The sequence below is a fragment of the Anolis sagrei genome, chromosome 5, assembly GCF_037176765.1.
Source record: "Anolis sagrei isolate rAnoSag1 chromosome 5, rAnoSag1.mat, whole genome shotgun sequence".
NCBI classification, from domain to species: Eukaryota; Metazoa; Chordata; class Lepidosauria; order Squamata; family Dactyloidae; genus Anolis; species Anolis sagrei.
Window position 1 is genome coordinate 160863803 of NC_090025.1, and position 22929 is coordinate 160886731.

Sequence of the window (22929 nt, forward strand, 5' to 3'; positions counted from 1 at the left end):
ATTAGGCTCAGAGGTGCACCGGCAGCCAGTGAAGCTGGCACAACAGGGGGGTGGTATGCTCCCTGTATGTCGCCCCAGTTAGTAGTCTGGCGGCTGATTAGCTGACGTTTCCGAACAGTCTTCAAAGGCAGCCCCACGTAGAGCACGTTGCAGTAATCTATTCAGGATGTAACTAGAGTGTGGACCACCGTGGCCAAATCAGACTTCCCAAGGTACAGGTGCAGCTGGCGCCCACGTCTTATTCAAGCTCCTCCAGCCCTTCCACAGGCTCCTTGGTACCAGCTGTAAAAGAAATAGAACTAGAGATGCTTCTTGCATTTCACCACTCCCTGGCATGCCAATTACCACAGCAAACAGCTCGCCTTATTTACAGTGTTGTTGTTTTGTGTTTTTTGTCATGTCAGGAGCGACTTGAGAAACTGCAAGTCGTTTCTGGTGTGAGAGAATTAGCCGTCTGCAAGGACATTGCCCAGGGGACAACCGGATGATTTGATGTTTTTATCATCCTTGTGGGAGGCTTCTCTCATGTCCCTGCATGAGGAGCAGGAGCTGGAGCTGATAGAGGGAGCTCATTCGCCTCTCCCCGGATTCGAACCTACGGTCTATCATGTGATTTTTATTAAGGGCCCCGCCCCCTCCCCTTCCCGGGAGGCAATGACGTCACAGGGCACGTGCCTCTTCTAACGGTCACCCCCCTCCTCCCTCCTCCCAACGGCGTCCTACATAAAACACCACAAAAAAGGGGGAGGGGGAACTGCGCGTGCAAGGGGTTGAAAAGGAGGCAACTGCGCATGCGTCCCTCTCAACATTCCACCGTCGCACACTGTGGCAGTTAACGCCTTTAATAGGCTCTATGGTTCTATTGAGCAACAACAGATCTTAGAAGCCAACGAGGCTCGCGGAGTGTTGAATTATGAGTCAAGCCGGCTCCCGTCCGTCTCCCGTGGCCACGCCCCCAACGATTGCCCGGTGACGTCACCATGACGCAACGTTGGCGGCAATTTGGAATCCGAGAGCGCGCGCTTCCCGTTTGTGGCCATGACGACCCTGGCCGCCTTTGACAAGTTGCCCACGCTTAATACCGCCACAATTTTGGTATGTATTTGAGAACAGGTAAAAGAAAGCGCGAAGGGGAGCTTCCTCCGTGTCACCCGCTCTCCTCCATTTGGCTTTTCGGCGACTCCTTCCTGATTTAAGTATTTTAGGTTGAGAAAAGCGAGGCTTCGTCTCAGCCTATTAGAATCATAGTTCAGCCCTTGAGCCCGCCTTCCGGCTCTCCTAATTGGTGGTTACCTTCTGTGACTTTTTTCTCATTGGTTCACTGGTTCTGTCATTGCCATCCGACAGGACAGTAGTAAGAGGTAAACATAATGGCTGTGGTCCATGTCTTCCTTCCTCGCAGGCTTGATTTTAGTGGAGAGATCTGCTGCTCAACCATGAAATGAAAGAAAGCTGCCAAATACACACGGGTTTTGTTTTGTTTTTTGCATTATGCCTGATCATTGTTACTATGCATTTTAATTTATTAAAATATATGTATTCTGAATTTCTGCATTCTGAATTTAAATTCATAGCACTGGTTAAAAATGTAAAATGTAAAATGATCCAAATAGATATAGAATCACATAATTATAAGTTGAAAGAGAACACATAGGCCATCATCTAGTCCAACCCCCTGCCATGCAGGAAAAGCACAATCAAAGTACCCCTGACAGATGGCCATCCAACCTCTGTTTAAAAGCCTCCAAAGAAGGTGCTTCCACTTATTGGGTGTATGTACACTGTAGAATTAATGCAGCTTGTTGTTAAAGGCTTTAATGGCCAAAATCACTGGTTTACTGAGAGTTTTCTGGGCTGTATGGCCATGTTCCAGAAGCATTCTCTCCTGACGTTTTGCCCACATCTATGGTAGGCATTCTCAGAGGTTGAGGGGTCTGTTGGAAACTAGACAAGTGAGGTTTATATATCTGTAGAATGTCCAGGGTGGGAAAAAGAACTCTTATCTGCTTGAGACAAATGTGTATGTTGCAAATGGCCACCTTGATTAGCATTTAATGGCCTTGCACCTTCAAAACCTGACTAGTTGCTGCCTGGAGAAATCTTTTGTTGGGAAGTGTTTGCTGGCCCTGATTGATTCTTATCTCCAATTCCCCTGCTTTTTGAGTATTACTCTTTATTTATTCAGTGCCGTTTGACAACACTTTAACAGCCTTGACTCAATGTTATGGGATTGTGAGAGTTGTAGTTTTACAAGTTCTTTAGCCTTCTATGTCAAAGAGTGCTGGTGCCTTATCAAACTCCCAATCCCATAGCATCGAGCCATGATAGTTAAAGTGGTGCCTGCAGGGCTTGTTCCTCAACAAGCATGCTGCGTCAACTCAGGTTTTCTGTGAAAGACTCCCACTGACCACTTTTCTGATTCTTATGGACCACTGGTTGGGAACCACTGGAATGTAGAGAATAGCGAGAAAGAGCGAATGCTTTTTGTTGTGTATTCTTAATTGTTTTCTGTCTTTTTTATAGCTAGTGGGAACAAATACTGTTTTCCAGCAGCAGTTAGCAGAGACAATTCTTAAGGAAAAACAAGATTTAAAAGTAAACATGTAAGTGGCAGAAATGGATAAACTTCTTTTGTTTAAGTTGTTTGAAAGGTAACAGCTTTAACTTTCACACCCGTTGTGTGTTTCTGAAAGTCATGGCCATTCTAAAGTAATGAATGTCTTATTCTATGAAATGGATGTGTTCTGTGGTAAAGTGCAGTTCCCTAACATGAGAGAAGGCTTCTGACCTCAACATTGATGAAACATATCACCTTTTTTTTCTTTCAGTCACTTGACAACCTTTCTCCCTTTACCTGCGGAGAGAGATCACATTCGACCCCGAATTGACCTGATTGTCTTTATCATTGACATTCAGAACAAACACAGGTATGTGCAAAAAATAACAACCACCACCTTTAAGGAAGGGAGGTATATATATTTGTTTTTGTTTGTAAAGTTAAGGCCATTGTAACTGGAGTATTTGGCAAAGAATATCCAGGCTCAGGTGCCTATATAGCTGTGAATCCCATAGAATATGTCAGGCAACTTAATATGTCCCGTAATGCACTCTGAGAAAATCCACTAGAGAAGAGAACAGCAGTGTGGACATTTCTTATACAATTTTACTAATAAAATGCTGGTCATATGATACCGCTGTTTTATTTTGATTTTCAATTATTTCAGAACCCAATAATATGCGATCTTACATTATTTTTGCATTCCATGTTATTAATTAGCCTAACTAGAAGTTGAAATAGTTTTCATACCAAACATACCAAAGCAGCATGTGGAAAGGTATCCTTCCTATTACACCCACTATTATCAATGGGATCTAGTACTGTATCTGAATAAGAATAGCGCAAGCAAAGCATCTTCAATCAGGCAGTACCTTAGCAAGTGATATCTTTTGATGCATCTGAAAAAATAGTTAGGTACTTTGATTGTGTTCCTGCAGGGCAGAGGTTGGATTGAATAGCCCTTGTGGTCTCTTCCAGTTTTATGATCTTGATCAGCGTAGGCACCTTCCACACAGCTGAATAAAATCCTACATTTTCAGCTTTGAAATGGAATATATGGCAATGTGGACTCATATAACCCAGTTCAAAGGAGATATTGTGGGATTTTCTGTTTGATATTCTGGGTTATATGGCTGTGTGGAAGGGCCCAAAGTCACGGACGTTATGCTTTTCTAATAAAAATAGGGTTGGCTTAGGTATTATGCTCTTATTGAATTCATAATTCCTAACTCCACAATAAATTTGTATGTAAATCTATTGAGCAGATTCTCTTGCCTTTCTCTCTCTCACTCTGTATGATATTTGATAGCCTTCTATAGTGAAAGTACTAGATCTCTCCAAGGAGATCACTCCAAATTCTCCTTTATAACTAATTTTATTATTTTATATCCTCTTTCATCAGTTTTAAAGAAATCGAAGCATCGCTGATACATATTGATGCCAATTTTTTCCTCGGAAAAGTGTGCTTTCTGGCCACAGGTGGTATGTATGAGACATCTTTCCTGTTTCACACATTATTCTTTAGGTGTTTTTCAATGGTCAGTGCCTTTAAAAGGAAAGTCAATAATTCTGCTCTACAGCAAGTATTTCACCTTCACTTGAATGGTGCTTTTGGACCGGCTTCTTCCTTCCCACTCTTCCAATTTATGACTGCACTCCTGCTCTACTTGGGGATTGCCTTGTGACCAGGCTTTGTTTTGGAGTACTATCAATCACACAGAAGAGTACACTGTTTGGTCTTGTTTTCACTTAAACAATAGTCAGCAGAGGTCTTGGGAAATTATTGTGCTTTCCTTACATAAAATTAAAAGTATTGGAAGGCTCAGCAAATAAAAAATTAAGATGCAATCCAAAAGAACATTGTTATTGTATCAGGAAAAAATAAGTTGCAAATCTGAACAGGTTTTCTTTTTTTGTTCCTCTTTTTGTAGTTGGTAGAATGAACCAAATCAGTGTGGATACAAATGCTGTCTTGAAGCTGGCAGATCGCTACTGTAGTCCTGTTCTGTTTTGTGAGCTGGAAGTAAGGATCCTTTAAAATGTTGTTTTAAAACTATATGTAGCATGAGTTAGTAAAACTTTAAAAATCCCAACAGCTTCAGTGAATCATATTGTATCTTATCTTTACTAGCATGCATCTTGTTTCTGTTCTCAACTGTTATGCCCTCTGGTACAACTTTTTAATAAGCAAATGGAAGTATCAGTTTGGATGAATTAAAAAAGGTCTGAGATACTTTCCCCCTTGGGGCTAACTTATCAGTTATATGCTTTCAGTGATTAAAGACACTTTATTTCCTTGCTGTCCCTGGCCAGTTGTCTGTCAGAGAAACAATCAACTACCTTTGCAAAAGGTATAAGATAATTTGAATATTTTTGGGGTAGCACGTGGCTGTAGTTTGCAGACTCGTGAGCAAGGATGATTTTTAAAAGGTGGCAAAGCCTCTGTGTTTGTTACACCTTTCACCAAGAAACCACCGTTTTTGATCAGCCATACCTGTATTTTTTAAACTTAAAATTAGATTTGTTAAGACCATGTTTTGCCCTGCACAGCTTGCAGATGGATGCCTCCTGCAATGCTTGCTTTCAGGAAGAGTTTCCTGGTTTGCTGTAGATAGCTTGGCAGCAGTAATTGAACAATCTTTGCTCCTAGTTTTGGAAGCGAGGAGAAGCAATAACTACTTGCTTTCATGGGATATTCCAGCAATATTACCTTTCAGGTATATTGAAGTAGTATCTGCCCTCTGCTTTTGTTAGATGGTGAGACTGGACTGTAATAAGCTAGGGCTGATGTGGAGTGACCCTGTCTTTGAAGCTTTATCTAAAAGCCTGCTTGGTCTCCTCCAGTTCTGTAAAGCAAGCAGAATTGATACTGGCTGCTTTTCTTTTTATGTAAGGCAATATTTCTGTGTATCTTCCTTCAGTCCGTTGGAATGTTTGTGTTTCTTTTTTTATTTTCCCAGTGTGAGAAGATCAGAATTGCCACAGCACAAAGGCTTTTCCGGATGTTGCAAATATGCAGTGGTCATGTGCCAGGGGTGTCTGCCCTCTCCTTCAGTTCCTTAATGAAAAACTCGATTGATGACTCCAGTTTCATGGCCTAAATAGATTTTCAAGTTAACAGAAGCACACATAAACCATTTAAAGGAGGAACATGAAACATTGAACAAACATACATGTTTCAAATATAAAGTTTAAATAATGATCTTAATATGGGTCAGGAACATTAGAAATGGAAATTAGATAGTTTCAAAGAAATCAGTTATCACCCATATTATTGGCTTTCTAGTTTAGTATTTTGTTCACCCACATGTATGTTTATCCTCGTAGGAAATCTCCAGTATTATGTGTTCAGAAAAAAAAGTATTCTGGTTTACAGCGAAATAGAAGATAGGTAGACAGCTATAATGCAAGCAAATTTAAAGATGTTGTTTTCCTAGAATAGATGTGGCAAGCCCTTTAATCCCAGAATTGCAACTAGTGCAAAGGGGAAGAAGCTATTCACAAACCTGTACGTCACAATATGGTAGGAATCTAGTAGACGCTAATAATGATGCTTTGCTGATTAAAACAGGGTTCTAATTATAACAAATAGAGCATAAAATTTCAACAACCCTAGAGCACAAAATGTCATTAGTGTGTTTTTTATGGAGATTCAACCATCCCATCTGAGTAATAAATCTGTTCTCTGTTATTTAAAATATGTCTACAAAATAAAGTAGCAAATATTTTCATACTATGCTCAGTGGTTTATTTTCCTTCTTGACATCTTAAAATTAAAGATTGGTATCTTGGGTTATGGGTACCTTGAAAGATTGTTTCAGCTTTACGCCGCCCTGAGGCGTAAAGGCAACTTCAGGCTGAAATGGGTGGGATAAAAATGATGTAAATAAATAAATAATAAATTTAGCGACGAGAGAAAGCAGAACTTACATTCTTGAACGCAACTGCAGTATGGATTAACGGCAACACAAGTTTGCAGCCTTTTGTTGTGCTATAGTGGGCATATTCAATTCCTTTAATCCTGCAAATCTAGTTGTATGAATTTGACTACAAATATTTTTCACAATGAGATAAAGTTGTCTGAGTCTTTATTACTGGTACATCTTAAATTTTTAGTTTGAATAACAACTTAGGGGAATGTTAGGATTGCCTTTTAGGCTAATTCCTAAGAAAATAAATTATGTAACATGTATATTAATATGTGTATTAATGATCATCTTGTGATATTTAAAATAATAGCTTCTGATGGCAGAGAAGTTGACTTCTTTTTTAGCAGTTTCCCATCCATTAGGTAAAAGAATAACAAAGTCACTCCATGAATGGGGAAAATATGTGTTTGCTATCCTCCTCCCCCCCCCCCCCCCCCGATTGTTTCTTTCTTTGGTTATGCATGTGTGTTCTTGCTTCTTTCTCACTTTTTCTTTTAAGTTCTTGCACTAATGGTATTCTCCAAATAAGCCCCAAAGTTTGGGAATCCTTGCCATGACCTAATTTGAACTTTACTAGGCTTAAGGTGCATCTTAAGGTGTAACTACCCTGCCTCAATTCTGTGGAATAATGGGAATTATAGTTCTATAGAATTTAGCTATCTCTGCCAAAGACTGCTGATGCCCCACTAAACTACAAATCTCATGATTCCATCGTATGGAGCCATGGCAATTACAGTGGCATGAGACTGCATTAATTCTATAGTGTAGATGCAGCTTTCATTATCCCCCCCCCCCCCCCAAATAACATTGTACATTAAGAAAGGGCAGCATGGCAACAGTCAGCAGTTATCTGTGGCTTGGTGGATCATTCCAAGAATATTATATTAAAGGTTGTCACTTTTGCAGTCACAACCCAAAAAATCCGAGCTAAATAGTAAAGTCCACAGCAAAGGCTAGAAATGGCAATGGAGAGAGTTTGAGATGATACAAATGAGACATTGTTACTGTTATCATGTCACTGCTACTGTAATTTCAAAGGGTCAGTATGGAATAAGTTTTAATGTTTATATTAAAACATGCTTATTGTACTTTTAAAGGTTGCATATTATTTGATGTCATAGCCTATGGCTGGTACAATAAACAATTCATTCACATTGTACATAGCATAGCCATCCTAAAAGGATACTTCTTGCCACCTTTGTCCAAGGTAGGAAGACCTTCCAAACCTGGTCCAGGGACATTGGGAATCTCAATCCAGATCACATTGTTTCCCTGACAATAACTGTCTTTTCTATACTCAGTATCTGGGCTGCCACAGATTCCCAGGGGCTATTCCAATTCTTCAAAATGTGGAGATGCTTGAATATATGGTTAGTCAGAATCCAAAAATTACAGCAGTACAAGCAAGTCCACCAGCACCACCTTCTGGCTGTTGAAGATGATCAGAACTCTCTCCCTCTCCCTCTCCCTCTCCCTCTCTCTCTCTCCCCCCCCCCCCCCCAGGTTTAACCTGACAAGCCCCTAAAAGAATAGCATGTTTTGAAAATTAAGACGTTCAATGGATTCTCTGCAGCCATGACTAAATTCAGTAATCACAGTAAACCAAATGCTGAATTGGAAGTATACATGGATTCGATTGTCCACAGCTTCAAGATGTACAAATTGAAAAGTCTCTACAATTATATGTTAGATCAGTGTTTCTCAACCTGGGGGTCGGGACCAATGTGAGGGTCACAAGGGGGTGTCAGAGGGGTTGCCAAATACCATCAGAAAATTGTATTTTCTGTTGGTTATGGAGGTTCTGTGTGGGAAGTTTGGCCCAATTCTATTGTTGGTGGTGTTCAGAATGCTCTTTGATTGTAGGTGAACTATAAATCCCAGCAACTACAACTCCCAAAAGCCAAGGTCTATTTTCCCCAAACTCTGCCAGTGTTCACATTTGGGCATATTGAGTATTTATGCCACTTTTGGTCCAGATCCATCATTGTTTGAGTCCACAGTGCTCTATGGATGTATGTGAACTACAACTCCAAAACTCAAGGTCAGTGACCACCAAACCCTTCCAGTATTTTCTGTTGGTATTGGGAGTTCTGTGTGCCAAACTTGGTTCAATTCCATCGTTGGTGGAGTTCAGAATGCTCTTTAATTGTAGGTTAACTATAAATCCCAGCAACTGTAACTCCCAAATGACAAAATCAATCCCCCCGCAACACCACCAGTATTCAAATTTGGGCATGTTAGGTATTTGTGCCAAATTTGGTCCAGTGAATGAATATACATCCTGCATATCAGATATTTACATGACGATTCATAGCAGTAGCAAAATTACATTTATGAAGTAGCAAAGAAAATAATTTTATGGTTGAGGGTGACCACAACATGAGGAACTGTACAGGGTTAGTCAAAATGCATAGGCCAATAAGCCATTCAATTGAATGGCTTATTGGCCTATGCATTTTGACTAACCCTGTATTAAGGGGTCGCGGCATGAGGAAGGTTGAGAACCATTGTGTTAGATCATGTCACAGCTGCATCAGTCTCCGAATCAATATTAACTGCATTTCACTTCATACACAAATTGTTCATCAAATTAATCAGTGTGCCCTCGAATACTTTGGTGCTTTAACCCTGAAACCTACATAAGAGGCCTCTGTTGTTATCACCATCAAATATGGCAAAATTAATAGTAATCCCTGTTTCAAATTATATTGTAACTTTTTGGGAAGATGACCTTTGCAGTATCCCAATAAATGTGGTACACTGCATGGGCTTTTGGAATTTTTCTGGTTTGCCACATGGCTGTCACTTTATTTTGTATGTTAAATTCCACTTAAGATCTCCCAATGAAAGACATTCAGGGATAACAACACCGAAGAGAGTGACAAGAAAGAAGGGTGTAATCTAAAATAGGAAGTTTTGAGCAGCAAGCCAAAGGCCCTTAGGGATGTTTCTCACACACTACAATACAGATGGAAGCAAGTCTCTTTAGCGTATATCCACGGGTTAGCAACTGCAGTCTGCATAAATTGTCTGACAGGAATGAGGTTACCAGCTGGGCTCAGCAGGAAGCTGGCAGAAACAAACCCTGCTAGCAGAACCCTGCCATCTTTACCACTTTCAATTAAGACACAGCAGTCACAACTGTCACGTAAATGGTAAATGTCGTCTTGGCTTCAGGGAATGATAACCTGAAAACCAAAGAGAGTGAGGAAGGGTGCTTAGTGGCTAGACACAGCTGCACATGCATCCATTAGGACCCTGCTGGCTTCAGCAGTAACCACACAAGTTCCTCTTGGCAATCCATGTTTAAGCTCACTTACTATGAAGGTGGTTATTTATTTATTTATTTATTTACACTATTTCTATCCCGCCCATATCATCCTGAAGACGACTCAAGGTTACGTGGCAAGGATAGTATGAATACCTCCACCAAGCAGTTCTCTTATTTTTAAGCTGAAGGGATTTACTTAACAGCAGCTTGAAAGGAAGAATTAAACATTGGACTAATGAAACAGCTTTTAAAACTGTTGTCAAAGTCTTTCATGGTTGGAATCACTGGGTTGCTGTGAGTTTTCTGGGATGTATGGCTATGTTCCAGAAGCATTCTCTCCTGAAGTTTCACCTACATCTGTGGCAGGCATCCCCAGAGATTATGAGGTCTGCTGGAAACTGGGCAAGTGAGGTTTATATATCTGTGGAATGTCTAGGGTGGAGGAAAGAACTCTTCTATTTTAGGCAGGTGTGAAAAGGTGGCCAATTACAACATTCACACATGTCTCTATCAGACAAGTTCTTTCTCCCACCCTGGATGTTCCATAGATATATAAACCCCACTTGCCTAGCTTCCAACAGACCTCACAACCTTTGAGGATGGCTGACATAGATGTGGGCAAAACGTCAGGAAAGAATGCTTCTGGAACATGGCCATATAGCCCAGAAAACTCACAGCAACCCTTTATTAAAACTGTTCTCATCTATAAACCGAGGTGCCACCACCACCCAATTTATTGTTGTAACAGCACTTCTTAAAGGAATTAGAATCAGTTACAAGGAACTAGGAAGATAGATTTATCCCTTCCACTACAAAAAAGCACATTTCTGTGACAAAAGATAACATGTGCCACAACACATTTTTGTATACTAGTGCCTACTTCACCAAATGCACAGAGTGTGCTTTCTGTGAGTTCATGCTGCAAAGTACATATGCACAGCTACACTGAGAGGGAAAAATATTATCTATCAGGCCGAATGGACAGGCAAGGCAAAATGGGCCATACAGCGGATTGGCCATACTTGTTTGCCTCTCCGATGCCTTGCAGTTCTCACCAGAACCAGAAGATGGTGGTAAGGTCTTTACTAAAAGCTGATTGCTTTAGGCTAAGCTTCCTAATACTGCAAATGTCGTTGAAATGTGTCTTATCCATGAAACAGATTTTTTTTAAATCGAAATCTCTTAATAAAGTATTTAATAGCTATTATGTCTGCACCATTTATATCTAAAACAGATGTTTAAAACTACAGGTTTCTTTCTGCTTTCAGCACTATCCTAACAGGCTAATAAGTCATGGTTAATACCAAGAGACCAGAAATAGGTTATTCTTTCTCTTTCAATTCTGAATTTATCAGGGAGAAAAATTCCACTCAATTTCTCTACAATGGCCCAAGACAATAACTCCATCCAAATGGAAACAACAAGAAAGTCTAACATTTCACTTTATCCACCTAGCTACTTTTGACACATCTGTAAACAAGTTTTTGTTACAGTAAGTTGTAACAGGATCAAATATGTATGTGTGTTAAAGAAAATCTTATGCTGTTAATTATAATGTGCAGCTGCTAATGTAGGTCAACTAGTAAGTTTGGATCATACCCCGTGGGGTATAACTGTATGGTTTTTTGAATACAGTTCAACTTTTGCTCTGAGGAGGCTTTACTCGGGCATTTTGCTCAACCATTTCTACTGCTCTCTCATTTGGATGAAGATGAAGAAGCCTTATTCTGTATTGCTTACAAAGACTGTAAGTTTGTTGCACTGTTTGTACCATTGCAAGTTTATGTTTTAACTCTACTGATAAGAGTAAAGTTATTCTGTTCTTTTTCCTCTTGCCTGGGTGCAATGTTATTGTGTCTTCTGCCTTGGACTTGCCTGAAATATGCTTAGTGCAACAGTTTTCTTGTCTGATATATTCTGTTTCTTCAACCAGAAAGGTTGGTTTCTGCTTGCCACATTTCCTGCAAGTTGTCAGTGACATCCTGAGGTGAGAGGACCAATCCGATGATTCTTGACATGACTACTGAACAGAGCTTAGAAAAACAACATTTTGGCTACAGAAGTTCCCCAGAAAGCATAATACCTCCTGGAGATTGTAGTCTAAAAAAGTAACTTTTCCATGCTGTTCTTCTAATACTCAAACAGGCTGTACAATCAAAGCTTGCCAAGCAATAATACATCAAAATGAGCAAATGCTGATCTTAGCAGGAGCCAGCATTTCTCTCAGGGAGATATACAGCTGGCTGGGGAAGCACATCCTAAGGGAGCAGGATGGAAATCGTGTTACTAAAGCTGTTTAAAACACGAGTCGACAAGAGCCCTGGAGAACAATATGTGGAGAATAATTCTGCACATTAGCCAGAGGTGATTGCGCATGAGGAACAAACATGACCTACTCTGCCAGACCGTGTCTTTCCTCATCTCTTAATTCCTTTGATTTTTTATGCTGCTCACCATAATAACACACTACTTAGTCACTCCTTTCCCAAGAGTGCAGGGAAGATTAATTAGCCAATGTCCATGCAGTGCTTTGAAGATGAAAAATCCTAGACACAGGCAATGCTCTGTGCATTGAACTTGCTGGAGGATGAAAGCTTATTCCAATGGGTTCTGTTCTTTCAGGTTCGGCATGCTGAATTTTAAATGGGAGCTCAAACAAAATAATCAGTGGCTATACTAGAAACGTGTTATAAGAAAGGAAATGTGTGTGTGCGTGCACACACACACATTTACAGGCATACATGTGTGTTTTCCTGGACTAGGAGTTCCATTGTCACACAGAAGAAAGGGCATTAGATGCTGTTGCAATCGTGTTTAATTAGTACAATTTATGGTGAATGCAACTCACAAATAACATGCAATTCAGCATTAAGGACACAGATCCTGCAGGCAGCACCTCTATTATGAAGGTGAGGGCAAGGAAATGAAACCTCAAACAAAATCCCCATCTCCCCTCTGCCTCACCGATTCCATCCAATCTGAGTCAAATCATGTGTGTCCTGTCCTCCCATATCTCTGTAAACACAATACCCCAGGGGGCTGCACTCATTCTGTGGTCCGAGCATTGCCTGCAAATACAACAGTGTGCGTGCAAGGCTACCCTAAGAATCTTCAGAGTCTGAGACGAAGGACAAGTTTGTTGTTGCTGCTGTTGTGTGCCTTCAAGTCATTTCTGACTCATGGTGACCCTATCATGGTGTCTTTGTGGCAGCATTTTTTCATTGGGGATTTGCCTTTGCCTTCCTCTGAGTCTAAAAGAGTGTGACTCACCCAAGGTCACCCAATGGATTTCCATGGTTGAGTGGGAATTTGAACTCTGGTCTCCCAGCATATTAAGTGGCTGAGGGGGGAAAGGAAGGGGCCTGAGGTTGTTAGGAATTGTGGGAGTTGAAGTCCAAAACACCAGGAGGGCCGAAGCTTGCCCATGTCTGCTCAAGTGTGACCCGCGATAGCCCACCCATTAAGTGTAACAGACTAAAATCGGCACCTGCATTAAGCAGTTGGATAGCATCATTCCAGAAATTTGGTGGTGGTAAACAAGAAGGAACACTTTGTGGGCAATAATATATTTTTAATAATGCTTCTTGTCCCTCAGCATGGGTTGTCTAATGCAACTGCCTCATTCTGCTGACCGGCCCTGTTTTTGTGTGGTAAAGGAGTAACATCAGGTTCAATTATGCTTCCTTCTCCAGTACCAACTGCCCACAATTATGTGTACAGCACTATCCTATCCATTCTTTCCAGTGGAAGTGTATGTATATTTTCCAGATATCCACCCAACAGCTCATTGTGCCCAATACCCCAGCATTCATTTTATTTAGCCCAGAATGCCAGTAAATGTAAGTCTCTTTTGACTATGTCTGGTCTAACAAACAACTAGATGAAAAGACACAAGATGTGTAGTGTGTCTGAAGAAGGATGTGTTCTGCATCCAGGTCCGAATCCTATTAGTAGTCCAACCTAGAAGAGAATAATTGAATTGATGTGGAGGTATTAGTAAATATAGATTTTGTATGCACATTAGAAGCACTGAAATGTAGAAAAATCAGATTCTCTCTGTATTAGAAAGCTGAGCTGACCAGACAAAAGGACTGTGAAGGAGATCTGTGTCCAAGGCACAGGCGAGAGGGTGGTGACCATTCCAGGGGGAGATAGGAACGGCTTGGTACAACTATGGACTTTAGGTAAGAAGAAGGTCTCACTCTCTCCCCCCCACCCCCCAGACAGGTCAAAAGTAGTCCTCTTAATGGATCTCTGTAGCTGAACTCTAGTATCTGTTACTTGCTGTAAGCTGTTCCTTAGCTAGAAAAAAAATGCTCCCATATATGTAGAATTTGATATTTCTATGATGCTAAAGTGACATAGTGATGATGTTAATGTATGTAGGAGCATGTTTCTAATTTGCCTGTATTTAAAGATGTATAAAAGGGAAAGTCAATACCTTTATCTTCACTCTGGTTTGCTTTTGGAAGAAATTCCACGCCAGGGTCTCAGCTGAAAATAAAAACGTACTATTCTGTCTCAACAAAGGATAGATCTTGATATTATCTCCCCTATCAGCCATAACGAGACAAGAGACAGGGCCTTTTTAACAGTGGCTCCCCAACTGTGAAATTCCCTTCCCAAAAACATCAAACTGGCCACCTCCCTCCTGTCCTTTAGAAGGAAACTCAAGACTTGGCTGTGGAACCTTGCATTTGACCATTGAACAGCGGCTTGTATGAAGAAGACATAAGCAATTTCAAAGTGACAATGAATTGACCTGGACCCAGATTTTAATTGGCGTGTTTTAACAACTGTTTATTTAATGTTTTGTTTGAATGAAATTGTTGATTGTTCTTATCATTATGATGGCACCGAATGGTGTTTGCTGTGAGGCCACCCTGAATCCCCCCTCAGGGGTGAGAAGGGCGGGGTACAGGTATATAAAATAAATAACAGAATCAATGGGATTTACATGAGTATTCATTTGCCATTCAACAACCTATTCAATGTGTCTACTTGACTTGGGATCATCAAAATAATTTGGACTTAATTAAAAAAACAAAACAAATTTCTCCTTAAAGCTTATTCATGAGGCAAAAGTTTCATAGCAGGAAAAAGAGAGCTTTGACAAGAACATAAATGTTTCCTAACCTAGACAGTTTGCGACTTTGTAAAACACACCCACCCATATGAGTCTATTTATACTGTCTGTTGAAACTGTCCCTAACAAAATAGGTGTTGGGGAGGGGAGCTAAAAACAGATTCACATTACACAATTATAGAACTTCGATAGTAATGTGGGGGGTTGGAATTTCTGGAGGAACTGACAAGGATTCATAGCTTTCTCATGTACCCTATCCCTGTATTTTATATGCTAAAGGGGTGCATAACATAGTAGCTGGCCATTTACTAATCAAACCAGGCTTCTAAAAAATAATAGCAAGAATGTATATTTAAGTAGGTTTGGGTAAAGTGGACCTAAATACCCTAAAGGCACCAGGTCCTATTTCACCATGGAAGCTAAGTGAGATCTGCCATGGTCAATACCTGAATAGGAGACTATCAATGAATCACAGATAGTATAGGCTACATTTCAGAGGAATGACTGGCAAAACCACCTCTGATAATACATTGCTTAAGAAACCGTACAAAGTACATGGGATTGTTTTAAGTCAAACAGGCAACTTGAAATTGCATACACCATACATATATAGACATATCTGGCTGTGCAAGATCAACTCGTGCTATAGAGACAGGTAAGGATGTTACTGTCCTACGATACCTAGGAAACCATTCCTTTCTTAGAGTGGGCTGATCTTCTATGTCTGTGAAAACGTTAGCACTTGTCAGACAAAGGAGCGAGAGTATTTAAAGATCAGAAAGAACTGGGTCACTGCTCTGATCCATGGGTAGGGCTGCATTTGGCTGTAATCCAGTCCAGGAATTCAGTCCATTTAGGATAGTATCTAGATCATTGTGTAAACTCTTGTGAAGGGCAGCTGTGTCAAAGGACAGCTTCAATTAGCTGAAGGTATGTGAGCTAACTTTGCCTTTGCCTTAGGTTTTATTGCTGCGTTCCCATTAATACCTTTATATAATCTGTTGTTTTGGAGCATTTAACTGGCCTGGGATCAAAGCCCTAGAATCATTACACATCCCTTTTAACAACTCCATCCTACGAAATCCTGGGATTCAGAATATTATGAAACATTTAGAGTTGTCTAATAAAGAGATGTAATACCTCCCATAATTACATATCCCAGGATTCTGCAGGATACAACCATAGCAATAGCAATTAAAGTGAAACCAAAGTATTTATTTATTTATTTATTCGCTACATTTGGATACCACCTTTTTCAGCCCAGAGGCGGTTCACAGTCGGCAACAATTCAATGCCTCAACAATTATAAAAACAATTGAAAGAATTGTAAAATACAAGTAAAACATTTAGCATATAATATAAAAACCATACAAAGCCATAAAAACATGAGTGTCTCCTTACTAAAGTCATTATCCAATTGCATCGTCAAGTCGTTCAATTATTTCATATTTACCTGATTATCCTGCATTAGCGAAAGCTTGCTCAAAGAACCAGGTTTTAGCCTTTTTCGGAATGTCAGAAGGAAGGAGGCCAATCTTATATCCCTAGGAAGGGTGTTCCATAGCCAGGGGCCACCACTGAGAAGGCCCTGTCTCTCGTCCCTGCCAAACACATCTGCGAAGGAGAGATACGTTCGGATAGGTAAGCTGGGCCGAAACTGTTTAGGGCTTTATAGACCAAAGCCAGCACTTTGAATTGTGCCTGGTAGCAAACTGGCAGCCAATGGAGCTGGCTCAACAGAGGAGGTGTGTACTCCCCGAACGCCACTCCCATTAGCAACCTGACTGCCGCCCATTGGACCAAGTGAAGCTTCTGAGCAGTCTTCAAAGACAGCCCCACGTAGAGTGTGTTGCAGTAGTCTATACGGGATGTAACCAGTGCGTGGACTACCATGGCCAACTCAGACTTCCCAAGGTATGGGCGCAGCTGCCACACAAGTTTTAACTGTGCAAATGCTCCCCTGGGGTTCCAGGCTCAGCGATGAATCCAGGATCACTCCCAAGCTACGAACCTGCGCCTTCAGGGGGAGTGTCAACAACCCGCCAACAATTATTCAGTGTAAAAAGTACAGTTGTGCAGTGTAAAGAGACTCCATTACCAAGAGCCTACATCCCATTGCGGGGATGGTTTCCCCTTTTTCCAAAACAGATTCCAGACAAAACAGTGACAAGTTCAATCAATCATTGTATGTACGAATTGTTGTTTCCCCCTTTTCATTGCTGGCTACAACAAGTGCATCATAAAGGACCGGATCTTGGACCAAGGAGGATACTATGGGGTTTGAATGTCCAAGAAGTAGACTGCTCTCCACATTAAAGAGCTGAACTTTGAGCCTTTCATTGTAGCAGCTATCACGGTGCCCTATTCACATGGTTCAGCCTACAATTTAGGGTGCCACTTTGAAAAAATAGAAAGCATCAAGCATATTAACTAGTTATCCCCTCCAGATTCTTGGAGACTTAATTGCCCTGCACTGGGAATCAGACAAGGAGGAAATCACTCAGCCGCAATTTGCCATCTCTCCCCAATTGTGAATGTTTAATCAGGACTGGGGAGAAACTGGACCAATGAGATAAGTCAACAAATAAATTTCGAGGTAATGACAGTTGAGTTTCAACACAATGGCTGACTGATTAAACTATGATTGTCAAACTTCCTTCACACAAAAGAACAGTGGAAACCTCAGAATGACTCTGAAAAATTTGGACTGTGTGTGTGTGTGTGTGAAAGAACAAGAGGGAAGGAGAGAGAGATGTGATGGGAGGGAAGATTTGAACTGTCCTGTTATCTGATTGAAGTAATCAGTATTCGAGCATTAGTCCCTGCATTAGAAAGCCGGCTGGCAAAATGAGCAATTAATCAGTCGCCTTTTGAAAAGAGCTGAGGGACCTTTCCAGAGGCTTTGGAGGACATCAGTCTCTTTCTGCAATCCCAAGGCAAGAGCACAGAAGCAGATGTTTAGTACTAAGAAATGTCTCCAACCATAACACAGTTTTCTTTCTCGATAGTCTTTTCTGGTGGCTTTAGTTCTCACAGCCCATTCTCATAACATGGATGATTTTAGTTTTAAGGGAAAAATAAATTTATTTTTCTTCTTCCCCTTCTGTTACTGAACCTGCTGTACTGTGTTAATTGCCATCATGTAATTACTATTACATTTCAGAGGGGCTAAAGCAGTGGAGCAAGAAAGGGATTTACACAAATCTTTGGTGAAGCCTAGCAGCTTCCTTATTACAGAGATCCTCTGAACAAGGGCAGTCTCACAAGTGAAAAATAGTCATTTTTGGACTGCAGTTTAAAGTAACCCCAGCTGGGATGGTTGGGGAATTTGGGGAGCCATAAACCAAAAAGTTAATTTTTCATAACTCTACTTCAACTTCAAAAAGGAATGGCCAACTTCTGATTCTGAATCACTTCATCAACAGCACTGCACAGATATTGCATGCCTGTCCAAATATATCTTCCCCTATGAACTCCTCAGAGATTAAGGTCATCTGGGGAGGCCCTGCTCTCAGTCCCGCCTTCCATGCAAGCACGACTGGTGGGAATAAGAGACAGGGCCTTCTCAGTGGTGGCCCCTCAGTTGTAGAACTCCCTCCCCAGTGACATTAGATCAGCCCCCTTCCTCCTAGCCTTCAGAAGGAAAGTAAAAAACTTGGCTTTGGGATCAGGCTTTGGAAGAATAGTGCAGTATAATAACAGATTTGGAATATATGCAATGACTACTGAACGTCTTTGGACTACGATTACAGATGGCATGATTTTATATTGAATGTGATGTTTTTAAATGTTTTAAATGCTTAATATAACTGGATTATATGGCAGTGTAGACTCATATAGTCTATTTCAAATCAGATAATCTGGGATCAGATACTGGATTATATGGCAGTGTAGATCCAGACTAGGATTGAATGTCTTATAATCACATATCCACCTTTATTTATTATTTCACCGCTTCTGTGCCGATGACAAGCAGACCTTTCCTATCTCTTTCTTTTAATGCCAAAACATTTTTGCTAGCTACATTTCTGCATAGATGTCTGATCCTAAAAGAAAAGGATCAAAATCTGTAAACTGTTGCCAATCCTAACATTAGCTTCTAGGCTTCCTTCTCACCATTTCCTTCTCCAGACATTTTTATTCCTCGTGCATACCTTGCATTTATAGGTATATGAATGCCGGGTTGCAACTCAGGAGATCAGTGTCCCAAATCATGGAAATCCACTTGGTGACCTTGAGTAAGTCATACACTCTCAGTCTCAGAGAAAGATTTAAAGAAAATACTACAGATAAAAAGCATTTAATGTGTAATGTTGTTTTAAAATATCTCTATGCCTACTGTCATTTCCCTTACAGCCAGAATATTTTTCAAATATTTCTCAAATAACTTTCAAACATACATATGTGCATAGATAAAATATATAAGCTATAATATCTCATTCCCTTAAATCCGAGCCATTAAACAGCAATCTAAAAACATTTCTCAGTCCACTATAATGTTCATATAAAATTAGCTTAAACAATTAAGATGACTTCTAACAGTTGATTCTCAAATGAGCTCATTTCCAATTTGCAAAGTAATTTCCTTCCACAGTAGTCTGAGGTTGGGTAGATGGAGAGGCTGTGTCGGTAGACATTGTAGAGAAGGATTTGCACAGGATAAATCTCATTCATTTCTTCCATAATTAAAAGCTGTTGCTTAATTGGACTGAAGAAACAAGAACTTAGTAGCCTTTATAATACAGGCATTGCTGAAACTGCAGGGATGGCTTTTGGCTGTAAAGGGAAAGACGCATACATTCATATCCAAAATGCTTTGTTACCTTGCCAAGATATACCAGTGTTGTTAAAGTTTTCAGATGACTAAAGTACTCAAGAGAGCTCTGGCCAAGGTAGATACAATACATTCAAAATCTTTCCCAGTACAGATTCTGGCATCACAAAAGAACATTGTCTCCACTGAGTCTCCTTATCATTTCTCTCAATTCCTGGTTTAGAAGAAGATTCATATGCAGTCATGGTGTATGACGGGGATAATGAGGATGCTGGAAGAGAGAGATGGGAATGATTTGGAATCTATAAAAATCTGCCATTCATTGAGAAGCTGGATGGATTTAGCTCATCTAAAATAAGGTTAATAAGGTCTTACTCATGGTTCATTCATCCTATTCTGGATGCTGGCCGGCACACCCTTTGTTAGCATGATGGCTGACCAGCAGTCCAGGACGGCTGTTTTCTCAGTGGAAGCAGATGGGAGGAGATGACCTCTCAATAGATGGAAACTCTATCCAGCATTGGGAATGTGACACCTCTCAGGGCTTGGAGACAATGACACTAACACAGTCGAGACAAAAGGGCAGCAAAACACAAAAAACATCTGTCAGATTGAATTTAGAGGGAAAGGACAGAAAGACAGAGAAAGAGGGCCATCTTCCACTTTTGTCTGTTATTAGATTTGTAAATGAATACAAACATCACAGAAACATTGTGATTTCCCCAATGTGCTGTCACCATAAAAACAAAAACAAATCCTGGGCTCCTCCAAATGGGACAGATGTATCAGAAAGTTGTATTTATTTATTTCAAAAATTTTTACCCTGTCCTTCTCAACCCCCGAGGGAGGACTCAGGGAGGTTTATTTATTTATTTACCTTACTTATATACCGCTGTTCTCAGCCCGAAGGCGACTCACAGAGGTTCACAACAAATACGAACAGCAAAAATTCAGTGCTACAGTTTACAAAGGCAACAATTCGATGCGAACACATACCAAACCACAATACAACATGACATAACAGAGTAGATGAAAACGTTAGGTTAAAAACCATTTAAAACATTATTATCAACCATATTGCCATATCCGAGTTCAATTCAGCGACCAATGACCTAGTCCAAAGCCTGTCCATAGTCTGTTCTAAAACATTATGATTGCTATCAAGCCTGTTACCCAAATGCCTGGTCCCAAAGCCATGTTGTGAGTTTCTTCCTAAAGAAAAGGAAGGATAGAGCTGACCTAATTTTGCTGATAAGAGTATTCCACAGGCGGCGGCGGGGGGGCACCACCAAGAAGGCCCTGTCTCTTATCCCTGTCAAACGCATTTGCGAAGAAGGCAGGATCGAGAGCAGGGCCTCCCCGGACAATCTTAAACTCAGAGGCGGGACATAGAGGGAGATACATTTGGACAAGTAAGGTGGGCCAGAACCATATAGGGCTTTATGGGCCAAGACCAGCACTTTGAATTGTGCTCGGAAGTGGACCGGTAGCTAGTGGAGCTGGCACAACAGGGGGTTGTTCCCTCTTTGTCGCTCCAGTGAGTAATCTGGTACCACCCATTGGACTAGTTGGTGTTTCCGAACAGTCTTCAAAGGCAACCCTACATAGAGTTTTGCAGTAATCTATTCGGGATGTAACAAGGGCATGGACCACTGTGACCAGATCAAACTGAAGTGTTTGTTGTTATAGTTCCCATAATAACAATTTTAAAAACAGTCAAATGACTTTCTTCTTTTCCCAGACTATTATCTGGCAATTTCCAGCACCAACTGCAACATAGTACTCCTACCATCAAATTGAGTTCTTTTTAATTCTGAGACAAATTACAACAATATGTTTCCTTCTCTTCCTTCTCTGCTTCCATTATAAAAATTGTGAAATATGGTGGTGCTATAATGCATACAGGAAATAGCACTTTTAGCATCTCAAGTTTATATATATTTAAAACTATTCAAAAACTCAGAATGAGACACTTTGACCTTCAAATTGTAGGGCCCATTCAAATTGAAGGGCCAATTTAACCTTCAAATCACACGGCCAATTCAAAGAAAAAATTAAGCATCCAAGCTCAGATCCAAGAAGCTGCTGCAAACAGCCTTCCAAAAGAATTAAATGAGTGGACGTGGAGATGACAACTACCAGCAAAAAAATTAAAAATAAAAATGGAAAATCCATGGGACAATATCATGACAACTTGTGCTTCTTTCAAATGATAAGTAGCATTCCGAATAGAGTTTATCATTAATCAAAAGAGTGCACAGCACTTCACAAAAAATTGGAAAAGTTACCTTTTTAAATATAAGAATCCCCAGGCAGAATTATCATTGGTTCTAGCAGTACTGTTTTCTGTTCCTGATTCTCAGAGATTAGTCATGTCTCAGAGAGAGTTTACATGTCACTTTGGGGCAAGGAGGATCAAAATCTTCTGACTTGTGCTTATACTAAGTTGGTTTGAGTAGACATTACAGGCTGTAGAAAGAAGTATTCAGGCTTATTCCAAGACAACTTTAACGCAGTGCCTTGAAGTCCTAAGCTATCTCTCCAAACAAACTTCAGAGCTGCCGCTTCTCAGCTCACTCACTTTACTCCTCTCCTTGGGAACACTTTCTGAAAAAATAATGGTTTCAACTTTTTCCCAGCTGAATAGAAGTCTAAATGTATTAGAATGTAGCCTAAGAGAAAGAGCAGTTTGATTGCCCTTTAGCTTCTTTTGTTCCCTGTTCATGTCTTCTGAACAACATCAAGCTTTAAGAGAAAGAGCAATTTCTTCAACATTGCTATAATGATGTGGTAATTGTGACTGTAAGCCAACTCATTAAACTAGCAATGCTATAGGAAGAGCAAGAGAGTATGTTCCACCATCAATTTTATTGTGATTGCCATCTTTGAATCCATCCCATGACACCAGGCACCCACTCCCCTTGGTTAACAATAAAAATGTGCAACAGGAACATAGAAAGCTGCCTTATCTGTATCATATTGTTGTTGCATCCAGCTTAGTGTTTTCAGCTTTATCTGGCTGCTGCTCTCCAAAATTTAAGGCAGGATTCCTTCTTAGTCCCATCAGGACATCCCTGGTCTTCCTTGATGATCTTTCATTCTAGCAACTAATTAAACCTGATCCTGCTTAGCTTCCAAAAGGCCTATATCATCAAGTACATTGCAGGTGCTATTCTTGCAATGTGGGTGTCTGAGAAGACATATTGACTTTGGAATTGACAGGAAGAAGGTGCATAGATGAGTATAGCAGGTGACATCCTTGTTTTGAAACATATGACAGAAAACCTCTCTCCAAGTTGCCCATCTTGATGT

General features: G+C 40.4%; 1 protein-coding gene across 1 annotated transcript; it reads left to right on the forward strand.

Moving 5' to 3' along the window:
* Window positions 1–787: 787 nt before the first annotated feature.
* On the forward strand, window positions 788–6293 carry CENPM (centromere protein M). The gene is made up of 6 exons (XM_060777141.2): window positions 788–1095; window positions 2524–2603; window positions 2829–2927; window positions 3960–4039; window positions 4489–4580; window positions 5518–6293. Exons 1-6 carry the CDS (start codon window positions 1039–1041, stop codon window positions 5656–5658), a joined length of 549 nt encoding a protein of 182 aa, XP_060633124.2. The 5' UTR covers window positions 788–1038; the 3' UTR covers window positions 5659–6293.
* The last annotated feature ends 16636 nt before the right edge of the window (window positions 6294–22929 follow it).

Bases quoted from the DNA above. Each gene is read 5' to 3' on its own strand.
- CENPM (XM_060777141.2), top strand. From the start codon at position 1,039: ATGACGACCCTGGCCGCCTTTGACAAGTTGCCCACGCTTAATACCGCC. The intron at 1,096-2,523 runs GTATGTATTTGA...TCTTTTTTATAG, and splicing joins TTAATACCGCCACAATTTTG to CTAGTGGGAACAAATACTGT. The intron at 4,581-5,517 runs GTAAGGATCCTT...TTATTTTCCCAG, and splicing joins TTCTGTTTTGTGAGCTGGAA to TGTGAGAAGATCAGAATTGC.